The sequence below is a fragment of the Papio anubis genome, chromosome 15 (assembly GCF_008728515.1).
Source record: "Papio anubis isolate 15944 chromosome 15, Panubis1.0, whole genome shotgun sequence".
NCBI classification, from domain to species: domain Eukaryota; kingdom Metazoa; phylum Chordata; class Mammalia; order Primates; family Cercopithecidae; genus Papio; species Papio anubis.
The window spans coordinates 447,348-459,746 of record NC_044990.1 but is presented as its reverse complement, the minus strand read 5'-3'; the positions used below and the strand labels follow the sequence as shown (position 1 = coordinate 459,746).

Sequence of the window (12,399 nt, the reverse complement as noted above, 5' to 3'; positions counted from 1 at the left end):
CACTGCTTTGGTATCAGGATGATGTTATTTCCCAGAAATGAGTTAGGGAGATTCTCTTTTTCTATTGATTGAAATAGTTTCAGAAGGAATGGTACCAACTCCTCCTTGTACCTCTGGTAGAATTCGCTGTGAACTGCTTGGTCCTGGACTTTTTGGTTGGTAGGCTATTAATTATTGCCTCACTCTCAGAGCCTGCTGTTGGTCTATTCAGGGATTAAACTTCTTCCCGGTTTAGTCTTGGGAGAGTGTAAATGTCCAGGAAATTATCCATTTCTTCTTAGGTTTCTAGTTTATTTTATGAGTGTTTATAGTATTCCTCTGATGCAGGTAGTTTGTTTTTCTCTCTGGGGTCAGTGGTGATATCCCTTTTATCATTTTTTATGCCTATTTGATTCTTCTCTCTCTTTTCTTCTTATTAGTCTTGTTAGCTGTCTTATCAATTTTATGGATCTTTTTCAAAAACCAGCTCCTGATTCATTGATTTTTGAGGGTTTTTTGTGTCTCTATCAGTTCTGTTAGTTTCCTGATCTTAGTTATTTTTGCCTCTGCTAGCTTTTGAATGCTTTGTTCTTGCTTCTCTAGTTCTTTTAATTGTAATGTTATGGTGTTTCAATATTAGATCTTTCCTCCTTTCTCTTATGGGCATTTAGTGCTATAAATTTCCTCTGTGTCCCGTAGAGATTCTGGTATGTTTTTATCTTTGCTCTCATTGTTTCCCAAAGAATATCTTTATTTCTGCCTTCATTTCATATATGTACCCAGTAGCTGGTTCAGGAGCAGGTTGTTCAGTTTCCATGTAGCTGAGCTGCCTTTTGATTGAGTTTGTCCTGAGTTCTAGTTTACTGCACTGTGGTCTGAGAGAGTTTGTTACAATTTCTGTTCTGTACATTTGTTGAGGGAGTGCTTTACTTCAACTATGTGGCTGGATTCTTGGAATAAGTACATGTGGTGCTGAGAAGAATGTATATTCTGTTGATTTGGGGTGGAGAGTTCTTGGATGTCTAGCTAGGTCCCGGGCTTTGGTGCAGAGTTGAGTTCAATTCTGGATATCCTTGTTAATCCCTTTGTCTCATGATCTGTCTAATGTTGACAGTGGATGTTGAAGTCTCCCATTATTATTGTATGGGAGTCTAAGCCCTTGTAAGTCTCTATGACTAACATTTACATTTACATTTACGGTTAATACTATTAAGTGTGTGAACTTGGATCCTGTCATTATGATGTTAGCTGGTTATTTTGCTCAAGTAGTTGATGCAGTTTCTTCCTAGCATCATGGTTGTTATGTTTCTGGCATGCTTTTGCAGTGGCTGGTACTGGTTGTTCCTTCATGTTTAGTGCTTCCTTCAGGAGCCTTGTAGGGCAGGTTCAGGTGACAAAATTCTAAGCATTTGTTTGTCTGTAGCAATTTTATTCCCTTCATTTATAACTTAGTTTGGCTGAATATGAAATGCTGGGTTGCACCTTTCTTTAAGAATGTTGAATACATTCACTTTCTCTTCTGGCTTGAGAGTTTCTGCTGAGAGATCTGCTATTAGTCTGATGGGCTTCCCTTTGTGTGTAACCTGACGTTTCTTTCTGGCTGTCCTTAACATTTTTTCCTTCATTTCAGCTTTGGTGAATCTGACAATTATGTGTCTTGGAGTTGCTCTTCTCGAGGAATATCTTTGTGGCGTTCCCTGTATTTCCTGAATTTGGATGTTGGCCTGCCTTACTAGGTTTGGGAAGTTCTTCTGGATGATATCCTGCAGAGTGTTTTCCAACTTGCTTCCATTTTCCCCGTCACTTTCAGGCACACCCGTCAGATGTAGATTTGGTCTTTTCACATAATCTCATATTTCTTAGAGGCTTTGTTCATTTCTTTTTACTCTTTTTTCTCTACACTTCTCTTCTTGCTTCATTTCATTCATTTGATCTTCAATCACTTATACTCTTTCTTCCAGTTGATCGAGTTGGTTACTGAAGCTTGTGCATTTGTCACGTAGTTCTCGTGTTATGGTTTTCATCTCTGTCTGTTCTTTTAAGGTCTTCTCTGTATTGATTATTCTAGTTATTCATTCATCCATTCTTTTTTCAAGGTTTTTAGTTTCTTTGCACAGGTTACGTAGTTCCTCCTTTAGCTCTGAGAAGTTTGAGCAACTGAAGCCTTCTTCTCTCAACTCATCAAAGTCATTCTCCATCCAGCTTTGTTCCATTGCTGGCGATGAGCTGCATTTCTTTGGAGGGGGAGATGTGCTCTGGTTTTTTGAATTTCCAGCTTTTCTGCACTGCTTTTTCCCCATCTTTGTGGTTTTATCTGCCTTTGGTCTTTGATGATGGTGACGTACTGATGAGGTTTTGGTGTGGGTGTCCTTTCTGTTTGTTAGTTTTCCTTCTAACAGTCAGGACCCTCAGCTGTAGGTCTGTTGGAGTTTGCTTGAGGTCCACTCCAGACCCTGTTTGCCTGGGTATCAGCAGCGGAGGCTGCAGAAGATAGAATATTGCTGAACAGCAAGTGTTGCTGTCTGATTCTTGCTCTGGAAGCTTTGTCTCAGGGGTGTACCCCACCGTGTGAGGTGTGAGGTGTTGGTCTGCACCTAGTGGGGGATGTCTCCCAGTTAGGCTACTCAGGGGTCAGGGACCTGCTTGAGCAGGCAGTCTGTCCGTTCTCAGATCCCAACCTCCACGCTGGGAGATCCACTGCTCTCTTCAAAGCTGTCAGACAGGGGCATTTACCTCTGCCGAGGTTTCTGCTGCTTTTTGTTTAGCTATGCTCTGTCCCCAGAGGAAGAGTCTACAGAGGCAGGCTGGCCTCCTTGAGCTGTGGTGGGCTCCACCCAATTCGAGCTTCCCAGCGGCTTTGTTTACCTACTTAAGCCTCAGCAATGGCGGGCGCCCCTCCCTCAGCCTCGCTGCCACCTTGCAGTTAGATCTCAGACTGCTGTGCTAGCAATGAGGGAGGCTCCGTGGGTATGGGACCCTCTGGGCCAGGTGTGGGATATAATCTCCTGGTGTGCCGGTTGCTAAGACCCTTGGTAAAGCGCAGTATTAGGATGGGAGTTACCTGATTTTCCAGGTGTTGTGTGTCTCAATTTCCTTTGGCTAGGAAAAGGAATTCCCTTCACCCTTGCACTTCCCAGGTGAGGCAATGCCTTGCCCTGCTTCAGCTCTTGCTGGTCGGGTTGCACCCGCGGACCAGCGCCAACTGTCTGACATGCCCCAGTAAGATGAACCCGGTACCTCAGTAGAAAATGCAGAAATCACCCATCTTCTTTGTTGCTCACACTGGGAGCTGGAGGCTGGAGCTGTTCCTATTTGGCCATCTTGGGCGCACCCCCTCAAAAATAATTTTAATACATCATCATCTGCTTTGTAGTTGGCCATTTGAATTTTAAGATCAAATGTCCCTTGGAATAATTTGAATGATTTGAATGATAAAGAAATGCTTAAGTAAAATAATTTCTGTTTGGAATTTGTATTAGGCAATTCGTTTTTATGATATTTATTTCACATAAATTTTTTTTGAGAATTATAAAATTAATTACCAAGGATGAGGAGATAGTTTTAGTTTAGTTACGTCTTTAAGATTAAAGCTATTTCAGTAATACACTGTAAGCTTTTTAATTACACGTAATACTACTCTAACATTAGCCGTTAGCTCATGCAAGACCCTCCCTTCTTTGAGGCTCAGTCTGCCACTGTTCCATTTTTAACTCCTATTTCTAAATGTGAGATGTTGATTAACAGTCAGTCCCTTACCTAGTCTAGCTTATATTCTTGCTTTTCATTCCATCAGTATTCTAGCCCTACAAGTTTTGACCTCCCTAACTCCATTGATCTTTACCCTCTCTTAGTTCAGTCACCTGACTCATCTGATTGTGATGATTACTAACACATTTACACCAATAAAATCTTTCCTCTTTTTTTTTTTTTGAGACGGAGGACAGAGTCTTGCTTTGTCACCCAGGCTGGAGTGCAGTGGTGTGATCCCAGCTCACTGCAACCTCTGCTTCCCAGGTTTAAGTGATTCTTCTGCCTCAGCCTCTGGAGTAGCTGGGATTATAGGCACATACCACTACACCTAGCTAATTTTTTTTTTTTTTTTTTTTTTAGTAGAAACGGGGTTTTTCACCATGTTGGTGAGGCTGGTCTTGAACTCCTGCCCTCAAGTGATCTGTTCGCCTCAGCCTCCCAAAGTGCTGGGATTACAGGCGTGAGATACTGCACCCAGCCTACACCAATAAAATCTTAAGTTACAACATCCAGCTGTCTGAACATAACCTCTTATCTTTCCAACTTCCATGCTCCCTATTTTCCAGTGTATTTTTCTTTGGTGATATTGAGACCTCCCCTCTTGGCCTTCCCCTTATCTTGCAGTCTCAGCCTCCTTCTGACTTTAATTCTGAGCTTATCCATACTAGATTGCTTAATTGGCCACATCTTTTCCCTTTCTTGCTAACATTCCTGTTTTTTTTCTCTCTCTCTTGCTTTACTGCCCCATGTATTCCCAGGGATTGCAGTTCTTAGGTCATTGTAGCCGTTGATTCCATTCCTTTACGCAGGCTGTGAAGCACTGTCAGAGGAAAATTATGTGACCAGGTGAATTGATGCCACACAGATCTGTGTGATAATGAGCACTGCTCATCAGTCTTAAGTATTTCTCTCCCTCCGGTTTCTCTGATCTCTTCAGTTCCCCTATTTATTTTATGCCTCAGTTTCCCAGAATGTAGAAGCCTTTTTTAGAAACCTTCCTAACATTTCTCTCTCCCTACTTTCCTATAAACTTACTTCCACTTGCACCTGCTGTTAATCTCCTTCTCAGTGACAGAAACTTATTCAATATACATTCATTATATAACATCTCTTTTGAGCGTCTGTTTTCTATACCATATATCTTAATTTTCACATTTTCTTTTTTTTACATGCTAAGCTTTGATTTGTTCTATAAGTTCTACTGCTACAATAAAATGTAGGCTTTTTGAGAAGTCAGAGTATTAGTTCTTATGTCACATAGTTCTTTACGTATTCTTTAATTATTCTTTACATGTCAACTTGGCATGTAGTTGAATTAAATTTCTTTACTGTAGAAACTCCTCGCCTTGCTGTATCTCTTAGATTTTTATGGTTCTTAGTAATATAGTGTTTTTGGCAATTGGTTTAAGCCTAAACTGTTGTCTTTTATTTTCTTTACATTCATAAATCATGTATTAAAATATGAAGAAATCTTAGTTCTGACCGGTCCACTTAATGTAATTCCATTCTTAAGCAGCATTAGGTAATGTTCTTTAATATTGATTGTGATGATGATTATTATAAGACACCATCAAGTGGACCAATATAGGCATTATGGCAATTCCAGAAGGGGAAGAGAGAGGAAAAGGGAGGAAAGAGACTATTTGAAGAAATTATTGCCATACTTCCCAAATTTGAGGAAAGACATGAATCCAGAAGTCTGCACAGGTCAGTGAACTCTATGTAGGAAAAACCCTAAAAGATCCACAATGAGACACATTATGATCAAACTATCCAAAAACAAAGAATCTCAAAAGCAACATGAGAAAAGTAGCTCATCACATACAGGGACCCTCAGTACGATTATTAGTAGATTTCTCACCAGAAACCCTGGAGGCCAGAAAGCAATGGAATGATATAAAGTCCTGAAATTTAAAAGCAAACAAACAAAACACAAACTGTCAACCAAGAATTCTGTATCCTGTCCAAGCGTGATGGTTCATACTTGTAATCCCAGCACTTTGGAGGCCCAGGCAGGTGGATCACCTGAGGTCAGGAGTTCGAGACCAGCCTGGCCATCATGGCAAAGCTCCGTCTCTACTAAAAATACAAACATTAACTGGGTGTGGTGGCAGGCGCCGGTAGTCCCAGCTACTCAGGAGGCTGAGGCATGAGAGTCGCTTGAACCTAGAAGGTGGAGGTTGCATTGAGCAGAGATCGCACCACTGCACTCCAGCCTGGGTGACAGAGCAAGATTCCATCTCAATAAATAAATAAAATAAAATAAAGTAAGTTTTTATTGTTCAAGTGAGATGCTTATAAGTTTCAGATGTTAATTATAATACCCAAGATAATCATTAGGAAAATAACTAAAAAATCAAATAGTACATTATAAAAAATTGTTAGGCAAATAACTAAAAATCGAAATAGTACACTAAAAAAAATCACCAAAATACCAAAAAAGGGTAGTAATGGAAGAATTGAGGAAGAAAAAACATATAACACATGCAGGAAACAGATAGCAGAAGCAAATCCTTCTGTGTCAATAATCACATTAAATATAAATGTATATATAAACTTTCCCATTAAAAGAAAAAATTAGCAGATTGAATAAGAAAATCAGGGTCTATTTACATACTGTCTACAAGAGATGCACTTTAGATATAAGGACACAAAAGAGGTTGAAAGCAAAAGGATTGAAAAAGATACTCCAAACAAATATTAATGGTAACCAAAAGAGAGCTGGGAGGCCGTATTACTGCCAGACAAAATAGGCTTTAAGTCACAAAAGGTTACAAGAGCCAAAGAATGACACTATATATTGGTAAAAGGTTCATTACTGCAAGAATGTACAACACTTAAAAACCCAACAGAGGAGCCCCAAAATGTATGAAGCAAAAATTGATATAATTAAAGGATGAAATAGACCTCAATATTAGTTTGAGACTTAATACTTTCAAAAATGTGTGTTGCCTTCTGTGAACCTCACATAAAAGATAAATAAGAAAATAAAGACTTAAGCAGTTTATAAACCAGGTAGACCTAACAGTCATACACAAAACACTGAACCCAGCAACAGGAGATTATACATTCTTAAGTGTACGTGGAACATTCTCCAGGATAAACCATAGGTTAGGCCACAACTTAATAAATTGAAAAGATTGAAGTCATACGAATTATCTTCTTCTGTCATAATATAATGAAACTAGAAATTAATAACAGAAGGAAAACTGGAAAATTCACAAATATGTGGAATTAAAGAACACACTCTTAACTAGTGGATCAAATATGAAATCACCAGGGAAGTTAGAAAATCCCTGAGACAAGTGAAAATGAAACACAATGTACTAAAACTTAACAAGATGCTGCAAAAGCAGCCCTAAGAGGGAAATTTATATCTGTAAGTACATTAAAGAAGAAGAAAGATATCAGGTTAGTAACCTAACTAAACACCTTAAGGAATTAGAAAAAGAAGAGCACTTTAAACCCAAAGCTAGCAGCAGGAAGGAAATAAAAGAGCAGAGATAAATAAAACAGAGAACAGAAAAGCTGTAGAGAAAATCAACAAAACGAGAAATTGATTCTTTGAAAAGCTCAACCAAATTGACAAATCTCTAGCTAGATGGACTAACAAAAAAAAGAAGACTTGATTACTAAGATTAGAAATGCAAGTAGAGGCCTCACTACCAATTTTACAGAAATAAAAAGAGTTATAAGAAAACTTTGCCTCAACAAATTAGATAACCTAGATAAAATGGACAAATTTTGTAGAAACACAATCAACCAAACCCAACTCAAGAAGAAATAAAAAATCTGCATAGACCTATAACCAGTAAGGAAATTAAGTCAATAATAAAAAATATTCCAAGAAAGAAAAGCCACGGGCTACATGGATTCACTGGTAAATTCTGCCAGACATTTCAAGAAAAATTCACACCAGTTTTTTCAAATTCTCCTAAACATTGAAGAGAAGGTAAACACTTCCTAACTCAGTCAATTAGGCCAGCATTATCCTTATCCCAAAGGCAAACAAAGACACTACAAGAAAACTACAGACTAATGTCTTTTGCGAATATAAATGCAAAAATACTCAACAAAATACTAGCAAACCAAATTTAGCCACATAGTAAAAGAAGTACATCATTCGCAAGTGGAATTTACTCCCAGAATGCAAGGATAGTTCAACATATGAAGATCAGTCAATTTAATACTTCACATGAATAGAATGAAGGAAAAACTCACGTGATCATCTCAATTAATGCAGAAAAGGCATATGACAAAATTCAACATCCCTTTGTGATAAAAATACTCAAATCAGGAATAGAAAGAACTTCCTTAACATGATAAAGTATTGTATGGAAACTCACAGCTAACAGGATACTGAATGGTGCAAGAGCAAAAGCTTTCTTTCTTAAGATCACAAACAACGATGCCCACTTACACTGCTTCTAATCAACATGGTACTGGAAATTCTAGCCAGAGCAGGTAGGCAAGAAAAAGAAATAAAAGGCATCTACGTTGGAAGAGATGAAGTAAAAATTAACTCTGTTCACAGATGACATGATCTTATATGTAAAATCTCTAAGGAATCCACATAAAAATTTTAGATATAATAATAAAACAAATTCAGCAAAGTTGCAGGATATAAAATTAACCCATAAAACTAGTTGTATTTCTATGCATTTGCAATGAAAAATCCAAAAAGGAAATTGAGAAAAAAAATTCCATTTACAGTGGTATCAAAAAGAATAAAATAGGGATTAATTTAGCTGTGGAGGCAAAAGACTGTCCCTTTTCCATTGAGTGGCCTTGGCACCTTTTGGCACCTTTGTTGGAAATCAATTTACCATATATATGAGGATTTATTTCTGGGTTCTAGATTCTATTCTTTGGGTGTATATATCTGTCCTTCTGCAGTAGTACCACACAGTTTCAATTATTGTAGCATTAAAGCAAATTTTAAAATCAGGAAGCATGAGTTCTTCAACTTTGTTCTTTTTCAAATTGTTTTGGCTATTCATGGTTCCTTGAGATTCCACATGAATATTAGGGTGAGTTTTCCTATTTTTGCAAAAACACCATTGAGATTTTGATAGGGATTGCACTGACGTTATAGATCACTTTGAGTAGTATTGTTTTCTTAAAAATATTAAGTCTTCCAATTCAAGGACACACATGCCTCTCCATCTATGTCTTCTTTAATTTCTTTCAACAACGTTGCATAGTTTTCAGTGTATAGTAAGTATATACCCAAAGGAATTGAAAGCTAAGGCTCAAACAGATACTTACACAAACATGTAAGATAAGATACTTACACATGTTTGTGTAAGTATCTCATCTGTTTGAGCCTCAGCTTTCAATTTACGATAGCCAAAAGTAGCCTCAGCATTATTTATAGTAGCCAAAAGGTAGAAACAACCCAGGTGTCCATCAACAATGAATAAAGAAAACATGGTACAGTAGTCCACCTTTATACAGTATTTTGCTGTCCACAGTTTCAGTTACCCTCAGTAAAGTATAATAAGACATTTTGAGAGAGACAGAGACCACATCTACATAATTATATTATAGTTTATTGTTTTATTTTATTAGTTATTGTTATTAACCTCTTACCATGCCTAAGGTATAAATTGAACTTTATCATAGGTATGTTTGTATAGGAAAAAACATAGTATATATAGGGTTCAGTAGTATTTGTAGTTTCAGGTATCTACTGGTGATCTTGGAACGTATCTACCACAGATAAGGGGGGACCACTGTATATACATAAAATGGAATATTATTCCACTATAAAAATGAAGTTCTGTTACATGCTACAATATGGAAGGACTTTGAAAACATTAGCTAAGTGAAAGAAGCCAGACACAAAATAACAAATATTCCACTTACATGAAGTGTCTAAAATGGGCAAATTTATGGAGATGGAAAGTAGATCAGAAGTTACTGGGAATTGTGGGAAAGGGAATGAAGAGTTACTGTTTAATGGTTGCAGAGTTTCTGTTTGGTGTCATAAAATGTTTTGGAAATAGTGGTAATGGTTGCACAATATTGTTAGTGTGATAAATGCCACTGAATTGTACACCTAAGAATGGTAAATTTTGGCAAATGTTATGTTGTATATAGTTTATCATAATTTTAAAGAATTAATACACTAAAACCATTGTATTGTGTCCTTTAAGTAGGTAAACTTCATGGTATCTGAAGACTATCTCAGTATTCAGCAGTTAATAAAAGGATACGATACTGCCAGGTGCAGTGGCTCATGCCTGTAATTCCAGCACTTTGGGAGGATGAGGCAGGTGGATTTCTTGAGCTCAAGAGTTTGAAACTAGCCTGGGCAACATGGCAAAATATCTTTTAAAAAAAATAAAATCTAGCCTGCCATGGCAGTGTGCGCCAGTGGTCCCAGCTACTTGGGAGGCTGAGGCAAGAGGATCGCTTGAGCCTGGGAAGGGGAGGTTGCAGTGAACTGAGATCATGCCACTGCACTTCAATCTGGGTGACAGACTGGGACCCAGTCTCAAAAAAAAAAAAGTTACATACTATATGATTGTATTCATTTATAGTTCAAAAACAGGCTAGATTGACAGTGTTAGAAGTCATGATAGTTATCTTTATAGAGGAAGGAAGGTAATGTATTCAGAAACATAAATAATAATACCACATGGTAAATGCAATGTTAAGTGATCCTAGGGTGTTAGGAGAGCATATGGAACAGTCATCTATCCATGTGGCATGAGCAGAGAGTAAAGAGGTTGGAATGACCCTCTAAGCAGACATGGTGGTGTATAAAAAAGCCAGGAGTCTAGCAAATGCAGGGGATACAGGGAAGTCCGTGCTGCTGTGTGAATGTGCTGTAACATGAAATGTTAAGCAAGGCATGGTGGAAGATGAGTTGGAGAGGCAGAAAAGATCTAGAAAGTAGATAAACTGGGTTAGAATCTTGGATTTAGCATGTAGGTGGAAGGGAGGTAACAGGCTTTAAGGAGGGAAGTAATGTGGTTAGATATGTATTTTATTTAGATCACAGTGGGTGGCCGTGTAGGCAATGGATTTGAAGTTAAGTAACTTGCCCCAGTAGCAGGGCTGTGATTTAAAGCCAGATCTATCTGATTCCAAAGCTGGTAGGTTTGCCATCAAATCGAGTAGGAACTGAGGTTTTCTTTGAAGCCGTCCGGCTTCTACTTAGAAAGGAGATTCAAAAAATGAGACAAGCATAGATTGTTCCCTAGGTGTTTCTGTCTTCATATCTTGCCATCCTGAGATATTTTTAACAGAAGTATTTAGAAATCCTGGTTTTGGTTATTTATTTTAGAAAAGAAATTTCTTTTTAAGGGACAAAAAGGGATTAGTAGAATTTGTTTACTCTCTCTTTTGTCGAAGCCTGATTCTTCAAACACTAGATCAAAAATTGCTTCTCAGGTACTAAATTTGCAAGCAAGTGTAAGTGTTATGATAAAAGATTATAGCAAAAGTAATGATCCTTTAAGTTTAAAGTAGAATGCAGTGGTTTTTAACCAAACAGGTTAAGTGGTTCTCATATGAATATCTAAATAAAGGTATGAACTAGAGGAACTTTGAAGAACACTTAAATTTATGTTTTAATATAAATATGACAGGCAATACTGAAGGAAATTATATATCTGCTGTTTTCAATAATAAAAATGATCTAACAAAAGGTCAGAAAGTAATATAAAATAGTAGATATATAGCTTTATAAAACTGAGCATCACAGATTTATATCTAATTTCATCTCATTTATTTCTTTTATAGGCCTACACAAGTGAAATGGCAGCTGATGGTAGCTAGTTGTTTTAGAAGAAGTGGTAAATGCTTTAGTTTTATTCATTTTATAGATATTTTGCTTCTTTCCTTCTAGATAATCATACATATAAATGTGTTCCAGTTGCATATCTGCTTATTAAAACACTAACTTTTTATAACTGTACATATTCAAAGCATTGTGTGAAAAACACAATAATTACTACATACAAAAAAAGTTGTGCTTACAAAGTAGATATTAATCATGTATTCCAATACTTTTCTTAAAAACAGATTTATTATTTCTCAAACTTAACATGTAATCATTTTCACAAGTTAGCCACAGAAAAAAAATGGGCATACTGTATACATTATATGACCACTTTCTACTCAGTTGGTTCTAAATGTCCTGTGTGCTCGGCCAAATTTATGACATTTGTGAAGCCTGAGAAAAGCTCACACTGAGACAAGTGCGACTATATGTTTTTTATACCGAAGATCACTAGCTATCTTGGTTTGTGTTTTGTTACTGCTTTTATTAAATTCTTGCTGATGACACATGTCCTGAAGGATGGAGATGCTATTAGTTTTAGGCTAACTGTGAAGTGAATAATATACATAAAATGTCAAAGATCAAGCTGGGAGAGAAATGTTAACAAATTTATAATCCCTCTTATAGAGCATAAAAATGACCCAGGAAAAGAAAGTATTCAATCTAAGGGAAGAGGGAAGCACAAGTTTTGAAAGTGTTGGCAGTTTGTTCTCACCCGGTGTGCGGGGAGGTTTCCTTCTTTATCTCTGTGAGCACCTTCAGAATGGCACCAGAAATGTTTTAATACATAACTCAGTGTATGCCTCAAATCATTTTAGGGGGGATCTGTAATTCTTATTGGATATACAACATGACTATACCATATACATTCAATTTAT

General features: G+C 37.2%; 1 protein-coding gene across 8 annotated transcripts in view; it reads left to right on the top strand.

Moving 5' to 3' along the window:
* Nucleotides 1-12,399, top strand: part of IFT88 (intraflagellar transport 88) — a 120,795-nt gene that overhangs the window by 72,813 nt on the left and 35,583 nt on the right. For all 8 annotated transcript variants that reach the window (XM_003913644.3, XM_009191591.2, XM_003913645.5 and 5 more), the window contains one exon: nt 11,482-11,534. In XM_003913644.3, the coding sequence (XP_003913693.1) occupies nt 11,482-11,534 (53 nt within the window). The remainder of the gene's footprint in view (nt 1-11,481; nt 11,535-12,399) is intronic.